Source organism: Sycon ciliatum, chromosome 3, assembly GCF_964019385.1.
Source record: "Sycon ciliatum chromosome 3, ocSycCili1.1, whole genome shotgun sequence".
NCBI classification, from domain to species: Eukaryota; Metazoa; Porifera; class Calcarea; order Leucosolenida; family Sycettidae; genus Sycon; species Sycon ciliatum.
In genome coordinates, this window is record NC_088645.1 from 15421584 (window position 1) to 15447863 (window position 26280).

The window sequence follows — 26280 nt, forward strand, 5'->3', positions numbered from 1 at the left end:
TGCACAGGGCTGCTGAAAGCTGAAAAATAACCAATCTCACAGTTTGGGGCTTTTTACCCGTGAATCTTCACTTTGCGACTAAAACATTCACAGCAGTGCCACACTTTCTGGGTCACTGAATGTGGGTGCCAGCGCCCTACAAGCAAACCAAAAATCAAATCAATGCGACCACTGACATTACAGCTGGGTCATGGTATAGAGAGGTACATTGAAAGTCAAAGATCAGCACAAATGGTCTAAATCCGACATTTTCTCACTTTCCTGCCCGTTCGCAGCTCAGAAAATGACAATGACCAGCCTCATCTCCTTGTGTAGCTGGACATAGACAAATGCACCAAGAAAAAGAGACCCATTTCTCTAAAGAACTTGCCCAGGGCTGCTGAAAGCTGAAAAATAACCAATCTCACAGTTCGGGGCTTTTTACCCGTGAATCTTCACTTTGCGACTAAACCATTCACAGCATTGCCAAATTTTCTGAATCACTGAATATTGGTGCCAGCGCCCTACAAGCAAACCAAAAATCAAATCAATGCGACCATTGACATTACAGCTGGGTCATGTTATAGAGAGGTACATTGAAATTCAAAGGTCAGCACAAATGGTCAAAATCCGACATTTTCCCACCTTCCTGCCCGTTCACAGCTCAGAAAATGACAATGACCAGCCTCATCTTGTTGTGTAGCTGGACATAGGCAAGTGCACCAAGGAAAAGAGCCACATTTCTCTAAAAAAACTCGCCCAGGGCTGCTGAACCCTGAAAAATAACCAATCTCACAGTTTGGGGCTTTTTACCCGTGAATCTTCACTTTTCGACTAAACCGTTCACAGCAGTCCCAAATTTTCTGGTTCACTGAATGAGGATGCCAGCGGCCTACAAGCAAACCAAAAATCAAATCAATGCGACCACTGACATTACAGCTGGGTCATGTTATAGAGAGGTACATTGAAATTCAAAGGTCAGCACAAATGGTCAAAATCCGACATTTTCTCACCTTCCTGCCCGTTCACAGCTCAGAAAATGACAATGACCATCCGCATCTCCTTGTGTAGCTGGACGTAGACAAGTGCACCTAGAAAAAGAAAATCCCAACGTGTCTCTGACTCTCTGTGTGGCCGTCCTATGCCACGAGAAACTCCAATCAGGCTCCTATGTCGTCTGCCTTCTTGATTGAATGTCCACTTCTTTTGAACAACGAACATAGCAATCGAGGACGGCTTTGCAATGAAAAATACAGCTATACTGGAGCTGAAAAATGAAGAAAAAACGTGCTCAGGATCAGACTCGAGTACACGCGTACTCTCCCAGCAGGTTTTGTGGATGTCGCTCTTATAATGCGTAATTTCGCGTGACGAAGCAGGCGTGTAGCACCGCCGTTGGTGGTGGTCCGACCAGGGGGGTCCGGGGGGATGTGCCCCTGTAATGTTTTTGAAATTAGGGTGCAAAATCCTGCATTCTGGGCACTTTGGGCACTGTTTTACTATGGTTGTCGTGGTCGGGCGAAAAAGTGGTCCGGCCAAAGCCGGACCGGCCGGAGCGGCTGCTACGCCCCTGCGAAGTTTGGAGCTTTTTTACCCGGCAATCTTCACTTTGCGACTTTTCTGGGTCACAGAATGTGGGGGCCAGCGCTCTACAAGCAAACCAAAAATCAAAACAACTATGAGGTCTATAATCTATTTATCGTATACTCCACGCAAGGTTTCTCTTCATGTGCGACATATCATTGTAATGTTTTAAAGTATACTATAACCTATAGCACATTGTACAGCATTGCAGGATCAAGGTCATTGTTTACGCTAGGTTCAGCATCGGTAGCACAGCGCCTGGGTTGCAAGGAAGAGTGACTGAGATTCACATGGTTATGGGTTGAATCCCCTCTTGTGTACATCTGTTTTGTTCAAAATTTTCTTTTCTAAGTAATAGTTGGAGAGACATTGTATGTGTCCAAGAGGTTCTAAGGAGTCAAATATTAATAGTCAAGTATAACTGCGTATTTGACTAAGCAGTCCAATACGCGATATATTTGACCGCTTAGGTATCAGGGAAATCAGTTGGGTCAAAATACTAAGAATGCGATAATGATAGTTATTGTGTAATAAAATTGATATTAGCGGCATGCCCAGTGCTGTACTTGCACGGCTATTCTTCGACCTCCCATTTCTCCCAAGTCCGAGGCGATAAGGAGCAGACGGGAAATATCTCTCTCACCTTGAACGGTTGTGGCAGTGTAACGTAGACATACTTGTCAGCTGCTGCATCCCCTTCGTAGCTAAGCTATTTACGGACCATGTGCGCCGCTTGCCACAAACTGCCACAAACTATCCTGCTCTGACAATATTCTTCTAATCCCATAGAAGTTAGAGTCAGAGGCAAATAGTAAGATTGTGCAAATATTATAACTTGCGTTACGGAGACAACACGTGTTGTGTAGATACGCAGGATGATCTAGTCTGGTTGGAGACAGGACATACGATGACATTATTATAGTGATTGCAGGCATCACCTCTACTCCTTCCTCGACCACAGTCAGTCTGTGACTGTGAGAGATTTCTGCATTAGTTTCTACAGAAATACGTAACAGTTATTACTAGTTCGATCTGCATATCCTGACTGTACTGTAGAGTGTAGTGTAGGCTAGCTAGCTGTGCACATGTGCAACGCGGGAATACCATCATCATGATCATGCATGATGCAGCTGCACAGTGCACGGGACGGTTTTTGCGCGCCATGGCCATGCATGCGCCAGTGTGTTTCCTTGCTGCCACTGACTCTGTATACATGTAGACTGTACTGAGTCTGTGAGTGTGAGTGCTGCTAGTGCTAGGTCGGCGCGCGTGGCCAGATCATGTAGATCACTAGATGTGGATCTTCTCCAGGCATTGGCCATTGCCATTGCCGGCATTGGTAGTTCTACTCGCAGCGCTATCTAGTGTAGATCTACACCCTGCCCATGGCATCCGGTAGACAACTGAGTTCTGCAAAGACCGGAAGTGTGCTTGGCCACCATATGCATAGATCATGTAGATCTACCACTGACAGGTAACCCAGTCATGTACGTACATTTTACTGACGGTGATCTCCTGCGCGCGTCAAAGAAACGCTTCCGCAGTGCAGTGATCGCCGTGGCCAATGGCAATGCCGTGACCATGGTGACCTGGTAACTGGGGTGTGAACTGAAGTGAAGCACTGAAGGAAAGACCAGAGAGCGCAGCTATGCACGAATCCAGTACAGTTTCAGTACATTCGTAGCGGGGGGGATCTCGGGCGCGGGGATTACAGCGTGCAGCCGCTGGTCCGTGTGTGCCTAGCGAAATGCTTCACATGCACACTCATCACCATGCATGATCACAGGTTTCAGAACTAGAAGTGAGCAAGAAAGATTTCGATCAACTCTCGTCTCTCGATCTCCGCGTACTAGATCTACTGCTACTAGTACTAGTACTACAGTCCATTCAGAAAAAGATGAGCGCTGGCTCTGGAGAGCTCCCGTGTTTGGCGATTTTGTGGTACCGGTACACCATGGTACACTGTGCCCGCCGCGCGATTCAAAAACTTGAAAAAGGGTCCAAAAAAGGCACCTCAACTGGGGTTCGAACCGCAAATGTACTACTGTTCAACATTCACTCCACACAACAACGGATCACGGTTGGTATTTTTTGGAGGGGTTTCATGTGCCCGAAATTTATTAATCATTCGAATCAAATTTTGAAACATCTGAGAGCAAAGTGATACTGTTCCAAGGCAATGATCAGGGAACAAGGGAATAGTGATAAGGTGAGAAACATTTTGAAGTCGTGGGCCGCGGTCACCCTGGGCAACCCGGTGCCCGGCCACCTCTGGGGGCATTTTGCGATGACAACCCGGTGTCATGTGTTTGCCCGAAGCTGCGGGCAGGCGATTGACCGCCAACCCCACATGCCTCCATGTGTACCAGTAATACTTGTACAGTGGGAGTGGAGGGTGGGGAAAACAAATTGTTGGTCAGCAATGACACACTCAGTTGCAGCACTTTCACCGGAAAGGGAACCTTGCATTTGTTGTCACACTAACTTGATTTTTTTTCTGTTTCTTAGTAATTATTGTTATTTTTGCGGGTTCGTTTACTGGTTGCCATGGCGCCTTTGGCTTGTTGGTTTCGTGAATGTTAACTACGGTTTGCAATGTGCAAACCTCCATTTCAACATTCACTCCACACAACAACGGATCACGGTTGGTATTTTTTGGAGGGGTTTCATGTGCCCGAAATTTATTAATCATTCGAATCAAATTTTGAAACATCTGAGAGCAAAGTGATACTGTTCCAAGGCAATGATCAGGGAACAAGGGAATAGTGATAAGGTGAGAAACATTTTGAAGACGTGGGCCGCGGTCACCCTGGGCAACCCGGTGCCCGGCCACCTCTGGGGGCATTTTGCGATGACAACCCGGTGTCATGTGTTTTCCCGAAGCTGCGGGCAGGCGATGGACCGCCAACCCCACATGCCTCCAAGAAAGGGAGTGGGTGGCCGCGGACGCAGGGCCGTGACTTGAATGCAACTTAGGCACATGAACCCCGTGAAGCTTCGAACTGCTCTCTACGCTAGCTCTGTCTGCTGATAAGCTGGCATGCCCGACGGGACACGGACGTACGCCTTGTACGCAGAGCTTGACCAGCGCCCTGCCGCTTGAATTTGCCACTCTGGGGCCTGTCGTTCGGCCATGGCCGTAGCACCACCGATCCGCAGAGAATGGCTTGAAACGCCTGGGCCGAGAGCCCTCTTGAGAATGGCGTTCACGTCGCCCGGGGTTAGGTAGCGCCCCTCGCGGAAGGCGAAGAATGGGGCACCTGTATCCGCCCACTCCCTGGCACTTATGTAGGCAGCGACTGAACGCACAGGGCAGGTTGCGGGATACCTGCTTGCATGCAGTAACACTGTGCCACCAGCGCCCGACTGTGCCGTCTTCGTTACCCCTAGGGTGATCGTGACCTTCTCCTCTGAGAGGGCGACATGGCTCCTCTGAAGAGTCCTGTGAGCATCCACCGTTGTTGGTGATGGCGCCGTGTACTCGCTCACACGCATGAGCCCGTGGAAAGCTGTGAGTACTGCTGCCCAGAGCATGGCCTTGTCTTGCGGTGCATAATGCGAGAACTCCAGAAATTCGCGGATAGCCTTGAGGTCGTTGGGTGTCACCGCACGTCTGGATGACGGAGGCACAGGCATTGGCCTGGACGTCAGCTTGTCACGGTCGATGCCCTTCAGCAAGGCCAGTATCCTGGGTGCTCTGAGCAGATCCACCGGACCATCATTCAATACAAAGTGGTGGCGGACGGCTGCTAGGTATACCCTGATTGTCTTCCCAGACAGTGACGCGGACAGTGACGTCATGAAGAGAACTATATCATTGACCGTCGGTGCCAGATGGCTGAAGCGGAGCTGCTGCGCAAACTGAATGTAGGACCTGACTCCAGGGCTGTAGGTCTGGCGTGTCCGGGGCGCCACCGATTGGGCCAGGAGCCTGCTGGCTTGAGCGTCGAGTATCTCCCTCCTGGTGGTGGCTGGAGGTGAATGATATCGAACCCACCCATCTGCAATGTGGGGACACGGCAGCAGCACCAAACGCAGTGGATAATAAAATAAGCAAGCAGTTAAGCCAGTACGAAGAGCAAAACATGACAGACCATCGCATCGCTGTGCCCAGCTACAATGACTTTGAAGGCAAACTAACTGGCTGCTTGCAATACGTATTTATTTACCGAAGCATCCCGGTATTAATGCGCCGGTTTGGACGCATTTGAGCATCCCGGTGCTCGCCTCACAATCATCAGCGTCCGTCGCCAGTTTGCGTATTTAGAGCATCTTGGTGCCAGCTATACTAAATATGGGCATTTTAGGTATCCCTTTCGCTACCTGCCCATCCTCTTGGGCATCCCGGTGCCGGACTTATTAATACGTGTAACCCGGTGTCCGTCCAGGTGTGATAAGCATCCCGGTGCTTGCTTACCGCTTAATTCATATGGGCATCCCGGTGCCCGCTTGACTAACAATTATAGGCATCCCGGTGCCCCTTACAACGCAACCCGCTCACATATGCATCCCGGTGCTCTCCTTAGTATTGTTACGCGCAACCCGGTGCCCGTCTGGGTGTTAAAGCATCCCGGTGCTCGCTTATGGCTGTGGGCAACTTGGCCCCATACTGCTTGTTTTAGTACCGCGCAATTAAATGTGAATTGCCGTAAACAGTTAAGAATGCATCACTTAGCCTCGCATCAAGCCCAGAGTGTAACGTGTACGCATCCACGCTAAGGCCATCTTGATGCCGGCCCACATAATTATCGCTCGCATAGGCATCCCGGTGCCATTCTGAGTGCAATGAGCATCCCAGTACTCAACTTAATACCCTGACATAGGGGCATAGCTATACCACGATGCCAAAACGCCTATGACCGTGGAGAGCCAATTTTTGGTTTTTGCAAGATTGCACTATATGAGCACTGCATAGCCACTTCCTTCCAAAAGAGAGCAGCGAAGCGGGGGGGGGGGGGGGGGGGGGAGGGGGCAGTGTAGGGAGGGGAGCCGCCCGTGCTAAAGGGTGGGCGAATAGTAAGGGAGAGATTGAACTGAGAAATTGGTTTCGGTGTAGTTGGTATGGCAGAAAAAAAAAACAATAAGTCAGTGTAGTGACGGCGAAGGCCACACACAGCAAAACGGACACCCCATGGGGCTGTGAATATATTGTGAGACATCATTAGACGATCTGAGTTGGCAGTGGAACTGGGTCCGGATTGGCCGACGGAGCTAGCGAGCGGAAGCGACTGAGCTGTAGACGGGAGAGGGCGTCCGCAATACTGTTGTCGATACCTGAGATGTGACGGATCAACAGGATGAAGTTGTAGCGTGCCGCAATACGCAGGGTGGTCCGTATGAGGTTCATGACCTCCAGATTCCGGCATGAGCCGGATTCCCATGCTGTGGCGACAGCTTGATTGTCGCAATGGAGGAGGATCTTCTTCATCTGCCATTGCGGGCCCCACAATTGCGCGGCCACAGCAATGGGATACATCTCCCGCCACATGATAGAGGAGAAAGGGCCGTGCTGGTGCTCCGGGCCCCATTCTTGGCAAAACCAGGCACTCTGAAAAAACCTCCAAATCCCAGGCCGGAAGCAATAGTATAGAGCTCAAAGTCTGGGGGCTTCGACCATACTGGGTCACGCAGAAGCGCTCGGCCGTTCCAGTGTGGGAGGAACTCCTTCCACCAACGGATGTCTGCTTGAGCATCGGCATCCAGGTGCACTTCTTCATCCAAGCCTGTCACGGTGGTGCTGGTATGGATGAGACGACGGGTGAAGGTGCGGCCGGCCGCAACCACTTTGGACGCAAATGAGAGGAGGCCAATTAGTGACAACAGTTGACGTTTCGTGCACGATGGGCTGACCGCCCACTCGTTGAGCCGCGCTTTGATCTCGAAAAGCTTGTCGGCCGGCAGCCGCATTTCCAGAGCCTGAGTATCCAGCTCAATGCCGAGCACTGTCATGACCGTGGCCGGACCGACAACCTTGTCTGCTCCTTCCGCGATGGGAACCCCGAGGTTGGCGAAAACCTCCAGGATGGTGGCCATGTGCACCGCTGCTGTTGATGTGGCGACCACCGGCGCTGGTGGTGAGACGTTGATGAAATCGTCAAGGTAGTGTTCCAGACACTTCAAACCGTAGTTGTGGCGAAGTAGCCAGGCCAGTGCTTCGGCTAGGCGGTTGAATAAAGCTGGTGCGGAGCGCAGGCCGAAAGGCAGCACTTTGTCGACATAAAACTTCCCCCGCCAACATATTCCGAGTAGAGGCCAGTCGTTGGGATGAACGGGACAGAGCCGGAATGCATGCTTGATGTCCACTTTGCATAGCAATGCCCCCTTCCCAGTGCGCATGACATGATCGGCCACCGTATCCACCGAGATCATTTGGAAGGAGAAATCTGAGTTCTTGATGCCATCATTTATGCTCCTGCCAGCAGGAGCGGAGAGGTGCATGATTAGGCGGACGCCACCCGACTTCTTAGGTACAACTTCAATGCCAGAGGTGTGAATGGGGAGAACAGGAGGCTCCTCAAACGGGCCAGCCGTATGCCCGCGCTCACATTCCTGGCGGAGATAGTCATCGACTACTTCTGCATTGTCAGCAGCGGAGGACAAATTACGTGACAAAAAAGACTCAGACAGACAGTTGCCAAAACCAATGCGAAAACCAAATTCAAGATCATGCAATAAGGAAGTGACCAACTGGTCATCGGGGTGTGATTCTAATTCTATTTTAAGTGCGCTAATAATGATGGGCGTGTGGGGTTTATGTGCAGATAAAGGAAGATAGGAGGAAGGAGTACTCATGGAGCTACTTGCGGGCTGGGCATTCCTTGGCCGGGTGGGTGCCAGAGCAGAAGGAGCAGCAGTGCTTAAAGCGGCATTGATTAAAGGAGCAGTTGCCTGCATTAAACTTGCGGCAGATGGTGGACTGCCCGGTGTGGTGTCAGATAGAGTTTATTCACAACTAGCAAGGAGGACAACAAACGAAGAACAACATTCCAAGCAGTGTGCGAACACAAAAGGGAAGTGTGTACGAACCCCAAGGAAAGTGTGTACGAGCGCATATGGAAGCAGGAGCTCTAGGCGGGTGCATACGGGGTGCGGGAGTTGCACCATATACGGAAGTATGCCATATACATCATGCCCCTCCTAAGATAAAAACGTACAAGTGTTTATCTAATCAACAAAAAAATAATGTGAAAATTGCATGTGCGTAGCAAATGACATGTCGCGGAGCTGCAGCAACTTCCAACAGACTTGTAAAAGGGATAATTGCAAAAATTATATACATGAAGGTTTTCAACTGCGAAACAATGGGAATGACAATTGAATAGGTACAATGGACATCAACAACTGAACAGATCGAGTGTTAATTGTACGATTGTCCACGCGTTGAAATAATGTTAAATGGGACATTCTGTCGCCGGGGACGTTGGCTTGTTCGAGGTGGTACCTGAACAGTTGACTGTGACGACGACTGAGTCACAGGGACTGCTTGTGGTGCAGCGTCGGGTACGGGAGACGATGCAGGCATGGCTGTTGAAGCTGGAGTAGGAGGGCGGTACGGGCGGAGGTAGCGACGGTTGCGCCAATATACGCGTCCACTCGGTAGCTTGACGTAGTAGTCGCGGTGGTCACCGATAGCCACGACTACGCCGCGGGAAGACCACCGTTTTGTCTTCGGGTGCTGAATGTCAACGTGCGTCCCGATAGACAAGTGGGGAAGCTCTCGGTGAGGCTGACTGGGAGGCTGGTCTACTCGATCAACATCATCCATGTCAGATGCGGTGTCTTGCCAGTGGGAGTCGAACTGGCTCCATTGGGCGAGAACGAAGGAGACGAGTGGGTGACCATACAGTAACTGGGCAGGACTCTTTCCCGAAGTGCCAGGAGTATTGCGCCACTCGAGAAGGCCACGCTGGAAAGCATCGGTGTCATCGGTGTCTAGATTACCGTCATTGGTAGTCTTTTCCACCAGGTACTTCATTGCCTTTACGGCTGCTTCCGCATGTCCGTTCGACTGTGGGTAGTGAGGGGACGACTTGATATGACGGATTCCCCAGCGCTCGCAAAATTCAGCAAATCTGTGAGACGCAAACTGACGCAACCATGTTCGATTGGGAATAAAGGAGGAACGCTGCATCGCAGCCTTTTCGGACCAAAACCAGTCGACTCAGCGTCCAAAAGACTACAACATATGGGCCAATCGCGGTCATCCGTGCTTTTATAAGAACGAAATGGCGCTTTTAGTGACATTTTGCATACAAATCCCCATCTAGTAGGGCGCAGTCACCCAGTTTCGGTGGAAGTGCGCGAGTTCGATTGGGATTCAAGTAGGAAGGGAGCGTCTCAGCTTTCTCGGACCAAGACCATTCGACTCAGCACCCCGAAGACTACAACTGGTGAAATTTTAATTTTTGCCTTAACTTCTCCTTTAACTACGGTTTGCAATGTGCAAACCTCCATTTATGCAAGTGGAGTGAACGGCCTGGATTTTCATGGTTTTTACCCAATTCAGTGTTTTAGGGGCAAAACCTGGCCGAAATCCTATTCTTCTTATGGCTTGCTTTTTGGAGAAATAGACTTCAAAAACACAATTGGAAGAGCATTCCATGCATGGGGGATTGCCAAAAACATTGTGACGAAAACTCAAAATTATTATTTGACCCGTTTATGGTCAAAAGCTAGGATATCATCTTTTTCTGAATGGACATGACGTTGTAGTAGTTTACTTGTAGCTCGAGTCTGGTGTATGTGGGCTCCTCTCCAAAATGAAGGGTGGTCGCAATCTTGCAGGCTTCAGATAGAATCTCTTTTGAGAGGACATTCTGGCTAGTACTAGTAGACTGTGCTATTCATCATATTTGAAGAAAAACACTTCGTCCTTCAGAAAAACTATTTCGGAATATTTTCAGTCAAGTAATTTTTTGCATGCCGATCTTGCTAGAACGGAGACTGATTTCAACTGATCCAGCATACAAGCAGCACTCGCTTTGTGTTTTTGGAGAGGATGGGTGACAAGATTACGGAGTCAGAAGTGGACATCGTCGACGATGCAGAGACGAAAATATAATGAAGATGGAAATGAAAAGATGTTCATCTCCAAGAAGGTACTGAGTACTTCAAGTACATCAAGCACCTTCGTGTGTGTAGCTCTGTCTTTCTTGTGGAAGATTCCACATAAAAACAATGTCCAGCTTGTTGAAACTGAAACTGCCTCTCAGTTGAAGTCGTTCAGGGAAGACATCTATTCAAGACATCAATTGAAGCAAGGACTTCAGACACTTTGTCAAGACATCATTGATCCATTCTCAAGAACCACCGTAAGAAATTAAATCAAGTCATGTTAGCGATAAGAATGGCGAACTAGATCCATTCTCAAGAACCAGCGTAAGAAATTAAATCAAGTCATGTTAGCAATAAGAATGGCGAACTAGACCAGAGAAGTGTGAGTGTCTTGTTTTTTTTTGTTTTTTTATGGTGAATATTTTTTCTTTTTCTGGTGGACACTGCATTTTGTGTTTTGTTTTGACTGCAGGAAACTGTATTTCAATATTGTGGCTCAACGTAGTGCTTACCTGTCCCTGCGGGAATTTGCGGAAAAAACTCTCGAAAACTTGCGCAAGAAATTGCGGCAGAAAACAACAAAAAATGCGACGAAAAGTGCGGAATGATGCAGAACTTACCAGGATTCGCGGAATTATTTACAGAAAATTGCAGATTTGGGCCAAATCACGAAATTTGTTGCATCGTATATCTACTTGGGAGTAGTACGAGTCGTACTGTGCAAATAACCTACAGGATCATGGAAAGCACTGCGTGAAAAGTGCATAAAAAAGTGAGATAATTATAGTGCAGAAAAAACAAAAAATGCGGGAAATCGCGGGTTTGGGCGAAAATCGCGAAATTTGTTGCATCCGTGGAATCGCGATTTCCTGGAGGGACAGGCTTACACAGTTTACTGCTTCGAACACACCTTCATTTCTACTCCCAAAATAACTTTGCAATTGTACATGCATACGAGTACTGTGTACCGTTTACAGTCTCCTTGTCAGTGTTTTTGGGCGATCCTCCACACCTTCATTTGTCCATTACGTATTTTCCTTCTACTTATTAATTTTATAGAAATATTCACTCACTACTTCTTGTGATTGTTGGTGCGAATGTAGCCTGCGATGCCTGCTTGTTAGTGAGAGTGCACCAGACATGTATCGATATGTATGTCTGACGAGACGTTCTTGAACTGGCATGCTGCTTTGACAAGAACTTTGGTTAGATAAGGTTAAGAATTGGGTTCTCAATGGCCTGGAGGAATTAATCATGTTTGCGATCAGTATCACAAAGATACGGTTCTTCCGTCTACACATCTTCTTGGCTTGTGGATTGTTTGAAAAGAGATAAAATAATAATACAAAAATACCTATGTTCTGCCTGTGACTACTCACAGAGAAAGTGGTCGCAACTGTACATTCCGCATGTAACTGTTCGCATGGAATTATAGTAGCCACAACTGTATTCTGTGACCGCTCATAGGGAATTCTAGTTTCCACAACGAATCCTCCAGTACGAAGCACTCCGCGAGCAGTCACGAACTGTGTGCTTTACACATGTACATGTATGGTGATTTGTGACTGGTCATGGGGCATTGTGACTGGTAAAGTAATTAATTTGTGATTGGTCAGGGGGGGGGGGGGGTTGTGACTGTTTGACTGGTCACGGGGACCGTGACTAGTCATGGGGCCTGGACTGGTCACTCAGTCCTACATAATTATATAACAGCCTCATTGAGCATCTTTCCTTGTTTTTCTGATGCCATTTTATGCTCCTTCTCAAAAAGGACCTGATTATGCCAAAACGTATGCCTTCAATAGCAGGTGTGTAAAACAGCTTCAGTGGGCATTTGCCCTTGTCTTTCGGATAGTAGTAGTAGTAGTAGTAGTAGTAGTAGTAGTAGTAGTAGTAGTATTAGGATGCCATTTTATGCTCATTCTCAAAAAAGGACAACAAAAAAGGACATGGTTTTGCCAAAAGTTATGCCGGCATAATCCACTTGCCCCTAACCATCTCATAAGCTATCCTAAATCGAATTAGAGCTTTTGAGCTCAGGTATCTGCGTAAGTTGCTTGGAGTCAAATACTATCATCATCGCACAAATGAGTCAGTACTACTGGAAGTCAAAAAAATGATATTGGCCTGTTCACACGCCTTGATTCAACTTTAAAAGCATATCAAGTTGAAGTGGTTTCGACGTGTGGCAAGGCATCATGATGGCTACTCCCTCTATTTCTTGGATGGAATGGTGCCGGGATCAAGAAAGACCCAGCGGTCGCCCCCTTCACAATCAATTGGTTCACCAGCACCAGAGACTGATCAAGGAATCGTACAATTCTGTCTCTCTCTCTCTCTCGTTGCTGCTGATCGTGATAGCTATAGGCAGCTTGTTTATGAGTGCAGTTAGATTCTCTTTTTTCTTCTTTTTCTTCTTTTGATGCTGCTGCCTTATGGCACACGTGGCGCCCGTACGGCCAGAATCGTTATGGGTCATACATACACACAATGTACCCAATGCTGTAGACATACATTAGGCTATGACAGTAGCCAACATTCTGGTTGTATTTTAGACCCAGGTCATATAATTCTCGAATGAGCAGAATAAACCGGAATTGCGGCCATGTAACCGAACGACTACACTTAAAATCGTAAAAAAGGGGATCACGTGGGATCCCGTACACCTCGCACGCAATTCCCCCCCCCCCCCCAAGCTGGAAGTCTGTTGGAGTGCACATCCACGATGTGCTAGAGCTGATTGCCAGTTAGGTGCAGAGCGTCAGTACCTTTGGTCAGTGCCGTGCAATGTTATCGCATGAGCTGATTGCAAAGTAACAGGTGGTGTTAGTGGATAATTATAGCGTAACTTGTAGCTCTTTGGTCCCTTTTTTTCTTCTTATGAATATTTGTTGACTTACAGTAGCGAGGGCCCTGAACTGTCAAGCTCTCTCGTATTAATACGACACTACCTTATTTCATCTTTTCTATCTCTTTTTTTTCAACGCCGAACCTGGGTTCGAACCCACCCTATCGCCCCGCATGCATTCCCCCAATGCACTTCGCATACATACACATTCTTCCAAGTTGCTTCACATTGTGATCTTGCAGCTGAAAGCCCTATTTGAATAAGGTGACCAGCTGTCTTCGATGGTACGGTACGGGACATACACGGGATAGCGTTAGTCATGCCGACGCCAGACAAAAACACACGATTACCAAAGTAAAGCGCTATGGACTCTGGCTAGCGAAAGACGTTACTAAAGTCACGTCTTTTGAATAGCTACGGGAATCACATCCTTTGGTCCAGGTTGTAGTGCTACTAGTGGTCCTCTGAGACAGGTGGGTCATCTTGACGGCAGGCTTTACTGTATTGGAATGGAAGCCATACATTTCAGTACAGACCCTTACACTGCAGTTTATTAACTTTAAATGGGTTAGGGGAGGGGGGGGGGCACATTCTAATGGTAACCATACTTATACTTACATGTACCGTAAAATTCCGCCAGAGGGTCCCGTCTCCCCCATCCGCCCCTCCTCGACTTCTTGCCAGGGAAGTGATTGATTGTCAGTTCCTCGTATGACTCTGTGATGCCGTACTGTACTGCAGACGCGTGCTCGACCCTGTTGGAAATGTACGCAACGGTGCCCACCCTCTTGACCAGGATCGCACTAACCCTCAGTTTTGATGGGTCTGTACGACTCTTGGCTCTTGACCTTTGGTCGATGTCCGAGATGCACGAACAGTTTCCGTAGGGTGAGTACTTTTTCATGTAGTACTGAATGCGGTAAGGAGGACTCACCCATCCGCCCCTCGCACCTGTGCCTACTCGAAGGATGACGGAGGTAGGGGTGCTCTGGCGGGATTTTACGGTACATGACTTGTATCTGAATGCAGCCCATATGTTTGAAAGCAGCTCATACAATTGAATGTAGCCTGTACATTTGAATGCAGCCCATGCATTTAAATGCAGCCCATACATTTGAATGCAGCCCATCCATTTGAACAGAGCCCATACATTTGAATGGAGCCCATACATTTGAATAGATCCCATACATTTGAATAGACTCCATACATTTGCATGCAGCCCATAAATTTGAATGCAGCCCATACATTTGAATGGAGCCCATACATTTGAATAGATCCAATACATTTGAATGGAGCCCATACAATTCAATGCAGCCCATACATTTGAATAGACCCCATACATTTGCTTGCAGCCCATACATTTGCATGCAGCCCATAAATTTGAATGCAGCCCATACATTTAAATGGAGCCCATACACTTGAATAGATCCCATACATTTGAATAGACCCCATACATTTACTTGCAGCCCATACATTTACATGCAGCCCATACATTTGCATACAGCCCATACATTTGCATACAGCCCATACATTTGCATGAAGCCCATACATTTGAATGCAACCCATACATTTGAATGGGGCCCACACAAACTGCACGCAGGAATCAAAATGGCGGCCAAACCTGAAAAATTTGGGCATAGGTCTGTTCCTTTTCCCGATTTTTTTTAATGATTTTTGGATTTTCTTCAAATGGATACTTTGTACCCCAACTATTTCAAAGACAAGTTGTAAATTTCCCTCCCCATTGACAGGTGTTCCGTTCCATTTTTGGGTCAGCAATGAGACCAGGACATGAGGAAGCGGCCACTTTGAAGCAACACTGGAAAGTCAAAATTGCAATTCAAGTAAAATAGTGAAAGGTGACAGCCTCAACTCGGGATCCATGCTCATTGCTGATTCATTGAAAATAAATAATATGGGGGGGGGGGGGGAGCTGCTGGCGACTCCATGACGTGGCTGGCCTTCATTGACGTTCCAAGCCGATAACCTGTACAGTCATACAGACTAATGCAGGCTAATACATGTGCAAATTGAAAAGCAATGCAGCTATACAATCTTAGACGTCTACATGCGAAGGAGCGCATCTGCCTTTCAAGTACGTGTACCTGTATGCAATCACCACAAATCCTAGGTAGGGGTATTTCAAATTTCCACTGACAAGAAACGGCCTGCAAATAATTCCCAGAATAGTGTGTGTGTGTGTGTGTGGGGGGGGGGGGGGGGGGTGCTAGTGCTGGATAACGATCTTGAAAGACACGTAAACTCCCGAGAAAGGGGTCAGTCTAACAACATCAAATGTTACTATCCTTCCCTTTGAGAGCACAGTGGAAGCTTCAAATTGAGAAGTACCGGGTATGCATTTTGCAGGTGTGAATTCCCGGTGTACGACTCAACACTGGGGGTCAATCTGTGATTCAATTTCTACCTACAGTTAGTGTAAATTACGCTCTTCAAATCCTGCGCCTACTCGAAGTGTTCACTGTGGCCCAATGTGTGTGCGTGTGTGTGTGGGGGGGGGGGGGGGGGGGGTGTATCTGAAAGATTTGCCAGGATATGGGATGTATGAAGTGCAGAATTTGCTGATGGCAATTGCACAAACTTGATATGACAATGACTGTCCTACTTGAATGTAGAAAGACATGCAACAAGTTGAAAGACATGCATCAAGTTGAAAGACATGCATCAAGTTGAAAGACATGCATCAAGTTGAAAGACATGCATCAAGTTGGCTCAGAAATTGCTTTACCTTTCTTAGAGCTGGGGTGAAGGCAAATGCCGGTCTTCATCCAGCCCAAACGGTGATCACGCAGCTGGTGAAGCATAGCTGTGCACAGATGGTAGTAATGTTACTGACATCCGCAGGGCAGAGAACGATGATGCCAGCAGCAGCATTGTGACACACAAGACGCAACCAGTCTTGTGATTGCTGGCATAACCTCGGCATTAGCGTGATAGATGATACACCCGACATTTGAGGACCAAGCGGTGCGAACAACAACTTGGTAGCGCTGATCACAGCCGTGGTAATGAGAAAGTCAATGTCGGTAGTGGTAGTAGTGAGCCACAAGGTTGGTGGTACAGAGTTGGCTGATGCCAGTTATAGCGAAGCGCCAGTAGTAGCGAAGTATCCAGCATCAGAAGAAGTGAGATGTCCTGAATCGGCACTAGCTAGGTGGCCGGCATCGGCAGTAGCGAGGTGGCCGGCATCGGTAGTAGCGAGGTGGTCGGCATCGGCAGTAGCGAGGTGGCCGGCATCGGTAGTAGCGAGGTGGCCGGCATCGGTAGTAGCGAGGTGGCCGGCATCGGTAGTAGCGAGGTGGCCGGCATCGGTAGTAGCGAGGTGGTCGGCATCGGTAGTAGCGAGGTGTCCGGCATCGGTAGTAGCGAGGTGGCCGGCATCGGTAGTAGCGAGGTGGCCGGCATCGGTAGTAGCGAGGTGGTCGGCATCGGTAGTAGCGAGGTGGTCGGCATCGGTAGTAGCGAGGTGGCCGGCATCGGTAGTAGCAGAATGCATACCCTACCAATGTCTACGTACGTACCACCCAAATATACGTTACCAGGGTGACGGGCGTTAGCGAGGCTGCCGTGGTGTCCACAGAGTGCTTGAACCTACCTGAGTGGGAATGAATGAGCATGACACAATTGATTGGTTACATACACCCACACAACAGCAGCCTGTGACAGCCACTGTTGCATAGGGATAGTACGAGTACCAGACACGGGTACAAAACAACATGGTGTTGTACACTACACCAAGCATGCACTACAAAACAACATATTTACCAATGGTAGGTCTGATGACTTGACGCTGTAGCGCTGGTTGGATGTAGGAGAGATGACCTAAAAGGCTCTTACCTGGCCCTGATCTATGCCTAACTAACCTAACTAAGAATGTGAAAAAGATCATAATAACGTGAATATACTAGAATTTTGAGTGAGAAAGATGAAATAGAATATGAATATGGTGTGGTATGGGGGTCAATATTGTTCAGTGCTTGTGGTTGATACTTGATAGTCTGACTGGCTCCAGCCATCAGTTGTCGCCACTGCTTGACTGTTGCACTAATCATCGGCCGAGTGTGTGCCGCTCCACCTCGCTCCCCGCCGGCCGCATTGTGTAGTACGAGTTCTCGTACTCGCTGAGTGTGTAGTAGTGTGCTGGTCCCTGAGGTGTGTGTGTGTGTGGGAGCATACATGCAGGTGTGGAAATAGTAAGATTGATATGATTGTAGAATGCAATGGTACAGATAATTTCTACCACCAACAAATGAATTCGTGATAAACTCTACCAAACATAATTTGGGATCGTGCATGATAGGTATTGCAATACTATTAGGGTAGGAATTACAATATTGCAGACTACAGTCCATATTGGGCATGGGTTGAGACACAGGCAATATAGGGCAAGGGTCGACTCGTGATGGCATACATAATATTACAGGAAACACCTCAAATGCATAAAAATCCAGTGATCAATAGCAGAAGTTGCCTTTCATGTTGCGGTTCTTCGTTTGCCGTAACATTTTCATTGGCAATCCCCCATAAAGCATACCAGGAATGTTTAAATGTGTTCGATTTGATTCGCAGACAAATTCAACTACTACATCAGAGAATTTCAGAATACCTCTCCTTCCGACCTCATTTTGAGGCGAAAATTTGATCGGAGCCAGTCATGGAGTTGCCAGCAAGCTCCCCCCCCCCCCCCCCCAATCCCTCCACTACCTTCCCTGAGCCCCGGGGGAATTGGAACGGAACACCTGCCACGTTTTGTCAGCTACATAGCAACAAGAAAATCTTGCTGCTATGAAGTGACCCCTCCCAAGTCTATAAAGAATAGGAAATCATAAAGTGAAGCATAGGTGGCAAATGACAAGCCTGGAACAAAAACACACAAGAGGGAGACACACCACCATACAAAATATCAGGGGCAGTTATGCAAGCATTCTCAAAAGAAATCCTAAATGAGGCCCCATCATAATTGTGATTGCCAGTTGTGCTAATTTACTCATTCAAAGTCACCTAGGCTAGGGCAAATCTGGCCTCTCCACTGCCTCCTCATTCGTATAGTGGCAGAAACAATGCAAATAGCCGAAAATCCTTCAATATATGGGTCGTGCAGACTCTTCTTGTTCACATTTGAGGTTGCACTGAGTCAGTCCAGGGAGTCTGGGTTTTCTTGCTGACAGGATCCAAATGAAGTTGTAAGTCTAGTATTTTGAAAGCGTTTGACTGGGGCTTTCCAGCCTAAACCCGGCCTATGTTGGGATTTCCTAGCTGCAAATGTGATTTTTACCAAACGGACTGTAAAGTATACTTCAAAGTACAACGGCATAATAGCTGTGAGGTTTGAAGGAGCTCAAATGGATACTTATCACGACACCGCGGCAAATCCTATTTCCCAGCCTCCACAGGGTTGTCCATGGCAAACTCGGCTAGACACACACAAGAAACGATGATACAGAACAGGGTCCTTTGAGGAGAACTATTCAATAGGCTATAGTACCTTGCCTAATCTTTCACACTCGTATTAGTTGTTAGCTGATCCACTGGACGTATAAACCTACAGAATTCACATTGCCCACGATCTCAAACTTGCCATTCCGCATCCATATGGTATCACCATTTCTCACAGGAAAGCTTAGTCAGATACTAGTAGTGCTAACAATGTGAGCATGTGTACCTGTGGGAAAGAGGGTGGGCGGCAGCAGCAGCCAAGTTCTTGATGAAGAAGCCTTGCTCCACTGTGCCGATGAACAAACAGTTCTGAACTCGTAGCCTGACCTGCGTTGTCCTGGTGGCAGTGGAGCAGGCTGGCTAACAATGCTTGGCATGGGTGTTTTTCAGTTGCTGGCGCTTTGCGTAGGATGTACTTCAGCCCGACATCTGACTGCACATTGCTCAGTGGTTGCAAAACACAATAAAACAGAAGTAAACAAGTGAATGTGTAATCCCCTGAAGGCATTCATGCATGGCCAGACGCAAGTGGAGAGGAGCACAGAAGGTACATGTACACCGTATCCTATCTGGAGGTGACCCCCCCCCCCCCCCCCCCCGCCCACATACACACATGTACGCCTGCCTCATTCTGAAAGTGGACACAAAGGGTTTCATCTGGGTGCAAGCACCATCTTTCCTATTGCCGGGTTTCCACTAGGCCGATTTTTCGGCCGCCATGGAATCTGACGAAAAATCGTCAAGATCGGCGCCAAAATCACCTGGTGTGAGCGGAGTTGTCGTACAAGCCGTCAGGGATTGGTTGCAGGCCCGCTCCATCGCGTTCAAGCACTAACTAAAAATGGGGCGACTTTCGACCAAATATTGACCAGTCGAGAAATTGCCATTTTCATACCACGAGAAATTCACCACAGATTTGCCAGAAACCAATCCCTGACGGCTTTTTAACATGACAGCAGAGTGGGTCGGTACAGATAGAGAACTGGCTGGAGTGGATGGCTCCTACATATCAGGCTATTTCAAGATTTTGGTCCTCTACCGCGTGAATAAAAAACCTCGTTTTGCTCTAGTATCTACTATGGCCTAGCGCCGCCGTGTAGCAAGTGTACGTATGTACACAGACAGGCCAACAAGCAAAATCGCTCGGTGCTGTGGGTGAAGAGGTAGTCCGACTCGTCCGACACAGTCGGCTGATTTCATGTCTGAGTCCGTATCGGAGCATCGGGCAAAATATCGGCCCAGTGGGAACCTGGCTTAAGTTTGCACTTCAGTCTGTGGACTTGAGCCAAGTTGATACGGAGTGGTTCAATCTAGAGCTGGTACTCTCCCCCCCCCCCCCCCCCCATCCCATCAAGTACTTGGACATCCGTGCTGCCGACTCCAAGCAAGTGGATACTCGGAGTGACTTCGGAATGGCATTTACCATGATGGCTGACTATACCATCTTGAAATAGCGCCTGACGCCCCTCGATACACTTGGAGACAGCTCCATTGAAGGGTTATTGGATGCTGGCCATGCATTGCATGGTTTCTGGTGTGGTTTGAAATGGAAATCCAAGACATCAATGATGGGGACTTTGCTAGTCGGGTCTCAGTCTTCAGATACAGAGTTCCGAATGTCTACAGAAGGTGGACAGTGGTCTGGGTATGTAAATGTCACAGAGCCATCTTGTCTGATCTATCCCCCTTCCCCCCACCGTTTAGGAGCCGCACCTGACACGTGAACATGGCGTTGTGGCGTCCCACGGAGGTGGAAACGTGGTTCTTGACCCACTCTGTACCCCGACCTGTGTCCTTTTTTTAAGTTGCATAACTTGCCTATATTTGAACAGGGGATCCCTTCCTGAATTTAATGATTCAGCGGCAGAAGAGGATTGGATATCAAGATAACCAGCAACACTTCAACAGTACCTTTTGGTTGTGAGCAATGCCTGGTGCTGTTCCATAGCAATCACAATAGAATATCCAGAGGCCTAGCAAATTCTGCGAGGTGATGACAGTGGAATGGAATGCTGTCCGGTAGGCGGTGATTGAGAAGTCGACTTGAATGCTCGTGGCAATCCATCTGCACGTTGCTCAGCATTCACACACACACACACACACACACACACACACACACACACACACACACACACACACACACACACACACAGAAGAAATATCACCCATTGTATCATGATGTGGGAAAGCAGGCTGAGATAAATGACATGCCAGGCAATAGCGGGAGGGGAGGGGAGGGGAGGGTGTTAGACCTCAGATCAGTGCGGTCAATAGCAGCCAGTGCCAGGAGAATTGGTCAATTGTCTACTGGTCATACTTCAACATACTGAGATTAACTAGACTTTGGAAAGCTATTTCCAGTATCATCTGAAACGGAGTTATATTCCCACCATCATAGAGCACACAGTAAGCAGCAATCAGGAACATCGGACATTAGCCCTTTACCATCCGACCAAATTTCCACTACAGTCCCAAATGCAATAATTCTCACCTTATTCTGAGAATATCTTCGGTTCTAATCAACCAATTTTCACAATCTTGGGCATTCCGGAAAGCTCTCCACGAGCTCCGTACATTGAGCTCAAACAGGACACTACCGAGATCACATATCCAGCGCCAGGGAGCTTCAAATACACCCCATCGCTGGATATACGAGGAAATTCTCTCCTCGCCAGCCATTTCTCGCTCCTTCATCGTAAACATTCCAAATTTTTTGCTTGAGTTTCTTTTCATGCTGCCCACGCGCTCAAAGCATGCCACAGTGACTCAGCATGTCAGGAGAGGGGAAAATCCCCGCTCAAGGTCAGTCACTCGGAAAGAAATTCGACTTTTGCCGTAGCTGATATGTCGAGCGAAATATCTTTGGAATGCGACATCGCAGCTCTTTACCGATTGATGCAATGGAAAGCTGAGCTCTTCGGCTTCTTCCTAGATACTTAGTTCTTTAAATTCCGACAAGAATCGATCGAGTTATGAATGTTTTAGTGTATGCATGTCCATCGATCTCTAGAGATCGATTCAAGTACGCACGGATGGTAAAGGGTTAGATTGTTGACTGTATGCCTGCGAAGGGCTCATACCGGTACTCCGCCAACTGGGAACATAAATTTGTCAACTCTAACAACCGTCTGCTGGAGGATTGACATTTAACATATACAGAGATAGACAAGAGCACAAGTGGCTGTATCATCACCAAACCCATTGAAGTGGTCACACATACACAGGTACATGTACGTAGATGCTGGCAGTATGTGGCACCCTTTCTACCATGGTTTGAAATGGAAATGGAAATCTTGAAGTGCGCCATTGCCAGTCGAATTTAGTATGGAAATTGCAAGAAAATGTCAAATGGGCTCAGGATATTGGATTTAGATATCACACAGAAACCTTCATTACTGCCCGCTGTTGCTTAGAGTTAATTGGTTAGCGGTTTAGCAGGCTGATAGTTTCAGAAGAGAATTAAAAAAAGAAGAAATCATAAAATCATAATGGGCAGCATGAGACCTCGATGCGAATCATCCAAAATCCATCAACTTGGTATTCACATGGTACATGGTATTCACTGAGAACATTTTGCGGAGGCGCCATTTCGAAGTGCACCCTATCGCCAGCATCCAAACTTCTACACAATACAACAGTAGGTCAAATGGCCCCGTGAACTGAGCCTCTATCAGACTGTAGGTAGCATTGCTTTGTTGTACAAACAGCCACAGCTAACATGGCGAATTGTGACGCTGGTAAGCAACAGAACGTTCACCTAGACAGACATGTACAATTATAGATATGTCGATCTACTAGTAAATGACATATTACGGTCAAGCAGCGCGTCCCTCCAAAGAAAGACGAGCACTTTTCATTTTCCTACACATATCGTATAGTGGACTTAAAGGGGAAGTTAAGGCAAAAATTAAAATTTCACCAGTTGTAGTCTTCGGGGTGCCGAGTCGAATGGTCGTGGTCCGAGGAAGCTGAGACGCTCCCTTCCTACTTGAATCCCAATCGAACTCGCGCACTTCCACCGAAACTGGGTGACTGCGCCCTACTAGATGGGGATTTGTATGCAAAATGTCACTAAAAGCGCCATTTCGTTCTTATAAAAGCATGGATGACTGCGATTGGCCCATATGTTGTAGTCTTTTGGACGCTGAGTCGATTGGTTTTGGTCCGAAAAGGCTGCGATGCAGCGTTCCTCCTTTATTCCCAATCGAACATGATTGAAGAAGCGGTCACGTGCTCCTGCGTACACCAGTCACCTGGTCACCGTGCCTGCAGGGTACAACTTACTAGCCTGTTTGACCTTTTTTGGGTGCAGTCCTGTCACTCGAGTTGAACTCGAGTTGAACCTTGGTGTGAAAGTTGTCGCCTGCTGGCGTGGTGACCAGGTGATTTGGGCACCCAGGAGCACGTGACCACTTCTTCAACCATGTTCGATTGGGAATAAAGGAGGAACGCTGCATCGCAGCCTGTTCGGACCAGGGAGTAGTAAAATACAGGGAGGTGACACGCCACTAATCGTGATTTTTGATGGGTGCCTCGCGCTTGTTTTGTTTTCGCAAAAAAAGATGATCTGCTGAATCAATCTTGAGTATTTGTTGAAGAACTAATTCCGTGAAAAGGTCTATCCATCTCATGGAACAGCATTTGTTTTGCTCTTGTGATACATCTGTGTCATCGTCATATGGAAAGGTACCACCCTTCCGAAATTCGTCCCGATCGACGGCATGGAGCAATAGAACGAAGGTGATTTCCTTGAGAACAATACGTGTACGATTGGAGATGAAAAGCGAGTGCACCGATTTCGAAGTCGAAAAAATCTCTAGGACACCACATGATCGGCACTAATTTCTCCTCAGTTGTGATCAACCAGTACTTCTCTACCTTCTTTGTGATGATGAGCATTTCATATTATGGTATGCCAGAGATTCGGGAGTTCACTTTTCGGAATGAAATGTTCCTAAGTTTGTCAAGGATTGAAATGCGGACTACGTCGTCGTAAACAGCTTGTATCGATACAGGAAAAATCTACGGCACGCAGGGATATCTCCCAAAGTGATACCACTCTTGCTGGACTTCTATCCTGACATAGTGGTAGTTTGGTCGACTACCAAACTTTGTGAAGGCAGACAATTTTTGGAAATTCTCAGCGCTGAGTTTCTACGGGCTGCAGTATGAGTCCCTTTGGCTGTAGGTATTTTACTACTCCCTGATCAAGAGAATCCTGATCCGCGCGCGTGTCTACACACTTCGGTACCCATAGTACCCCAATCTCACCCGCCGGGTGAAAACGGTGCTGAGGCAATCGTCAAACTGGCCGTACATGCTCGTGTCACCTCCCTGTATTTTACTACTCCCTGGTTCGGACCAAAACCAGTCGACTCAGCGTCCAAAAGAGTACAACATATGGGCCAATCGCGGTCATCCGTGCTTTTATAAGAACGAAATGGCGCTTTTGGTGACATTTTGCATACAAATCCCCATCTAGTAGGGCGCAGTCACCCAGTTTCGGTGGAAGTGCACGAGTTCGATTGGGATTCAAGTAGGAAGGGAGCGTCTCAGCTTTCTCGGACCAAGACCATTCGACTCAGCACCCCGAAGACTACAACTGGTGAAATTTTAATTTTTGCCTTAACTTCCCCTTTAAAGAAAGGACAAAATGTTACGAGTTATGACGAACTGTCCACCAACGTAACCAGATCATACTCAGTAATAGAGTCAGTGAGTGCGACAAATAATCGTATAGTATTGTCGTTAGCGACCACAACACATGTACTATTAGGCACACTCGTGTGGATATACAACACTGTCTGACGTCACAGCAATAATATCCACTCATGAAATTTCCACCAGACAAGCAAGAGCACAAGTCATTCCACCTATTGCTTTGCGAGCGATGTCGTACAGTGTTGCACTCTATAGCGATCAGACGCAGTCTCTTACGTGTAATCCGGTCGTCCTGGCAAGTTAACGTCACTATCCAAACCGACTCCACGACCCTTGAAAGATGGTAAACTACCTACAGAGGAGAAAAGAAGAAGTCGAAGAAATGCTTGACCGGAACAGTTTTGACTTTTTCAGGAAGCGCACTCTGCCTTGTCCCGGCAACCGCCCGCAACAACGGAAGGGGTTCTACATTCTACAGCACCACAACTGGCAAGGCAGTCCAGTGCCGACAGACGGGTACTTCGCTCTCCGACCATAACAAATTAGCCACGCGTATCAGAAGTTTGCCACAAATTCAAAAACGACCAGGTAAAGAAGGTAAGTTGAACTCACACTGCCATGCGTCGCTCGTCGCTGACAAGTGCTCATCAAGACGAGGCGTATAGTTTTGATTACAAAGGGCTGTGGACTAATGGTCTTGACACGCCTCAACAAATACAAGCCGAAATAGGGAGTGAAGAATTTAGCGACAGTTCAGACACTGCAAGCCACAGAGCAACGGACGAATGAATATCAACAGGTCGACAAATGAATTGCACGTGTTCTAGTACTTACATCAGTCTTCTTTCAACGGAACACGCTTCCACGTAACTCACGCATGCGCAGACCAACTGAGAATGGCAGCGACTTCTTCACTCGCCAGCAGGAGTCGTAAAAGCCCTGGTTTCGAGGAAAAAAAGAGAAAAAAACAGCGAAGGCATCAAGGTTAGGTACAGCTGCAATGGAGCAGTAGTGAAACACTGCAGGTACTACAGCTGTGTGGTTGGCGGAGAACAGATACCTGCCATGGCCCAAACCAAAAAAGAAGTTGATTCGGAAAGAAGATTCAGAATTTCTAGACAAACCCATGGCAAACGAAACCAACCACTTACTGACAATGAAGCCGCTGGGTGAAACTTCTCACGAGGCTGCTGTTACATAGCGCGAATCTATCTTTACAGGTACCAACCGTTTTGCCAGTCTTCTCCAAGACGCATAGCTTTTCGTCCAGTCCAGTCCCTATCTATTTCAGGCCACAACCGCTCTGTTAGCGAGCGGTGTAGGTACTGGTTCGCCAATATTAGAGGCTATCTGAAACTTTTCATGATGGAGCATCGTATGCGTCAAGACAAGTCACAACTCAGTTTGCTTCAGGCACGAATCGCCAACCATCAGTTAGGTCTTACTAACTTAGGAGGAGGAGAGAGAAAGCTGAAACGCAAGCCATCTCCGACAACAACATCGAGGAAAATGAGTCGCTAGGCCTCGGCTCGAAAGAACTTCTGCAGCTGCGTAGATTCTACCAATTCCCGGGATGTGCACGGGGTCATGGGGTCACGGGTTCATCTCCTGGTAGACTAGACTGCTGGATAAGCAGTTGTACGGTTCCAGAAGACTGGAGAGCATTACGTACTCGCTGTCTATTGGTCAACGTTGGCTGA

General features: G+C 47.7%; 2 protein-coding genes across 2 annotated transcripts; both read right to left on the reverse strand.

Annotated features, from left to right (window-relative positions):
• Window positions 1-4572: 4572 nt before the first annotated feature.
• Window positions 4573-5364, reverse strand: LOC135812882 (uncharacterized). Its single transcript, XM_065326100.1, has one exon. The coding sequence runs from the start codon at window positions 5362-5364 to the stop codon at window positions 4573-4575; it is 792 nt and encodes a 263-aa protein (XP_065182172.1).
• A 3556-nt stretch (window positions 5365-8920) lies between these two features.
• Window positions 8921-9694, reverse strand: LOC135812883 (uncharacterized). Its single transcript, XM_065326101.1, has one exon. The coding sequence runs from the start codon at window positions 9692-9694 to the stop codon at window positions 8921-8923; it is 774 nt and encodes a 257-aa protein (XP_065182173.1).
• Between the last annotated feature and the right edge of the window lie 16586 nt (window positions 9695-26280).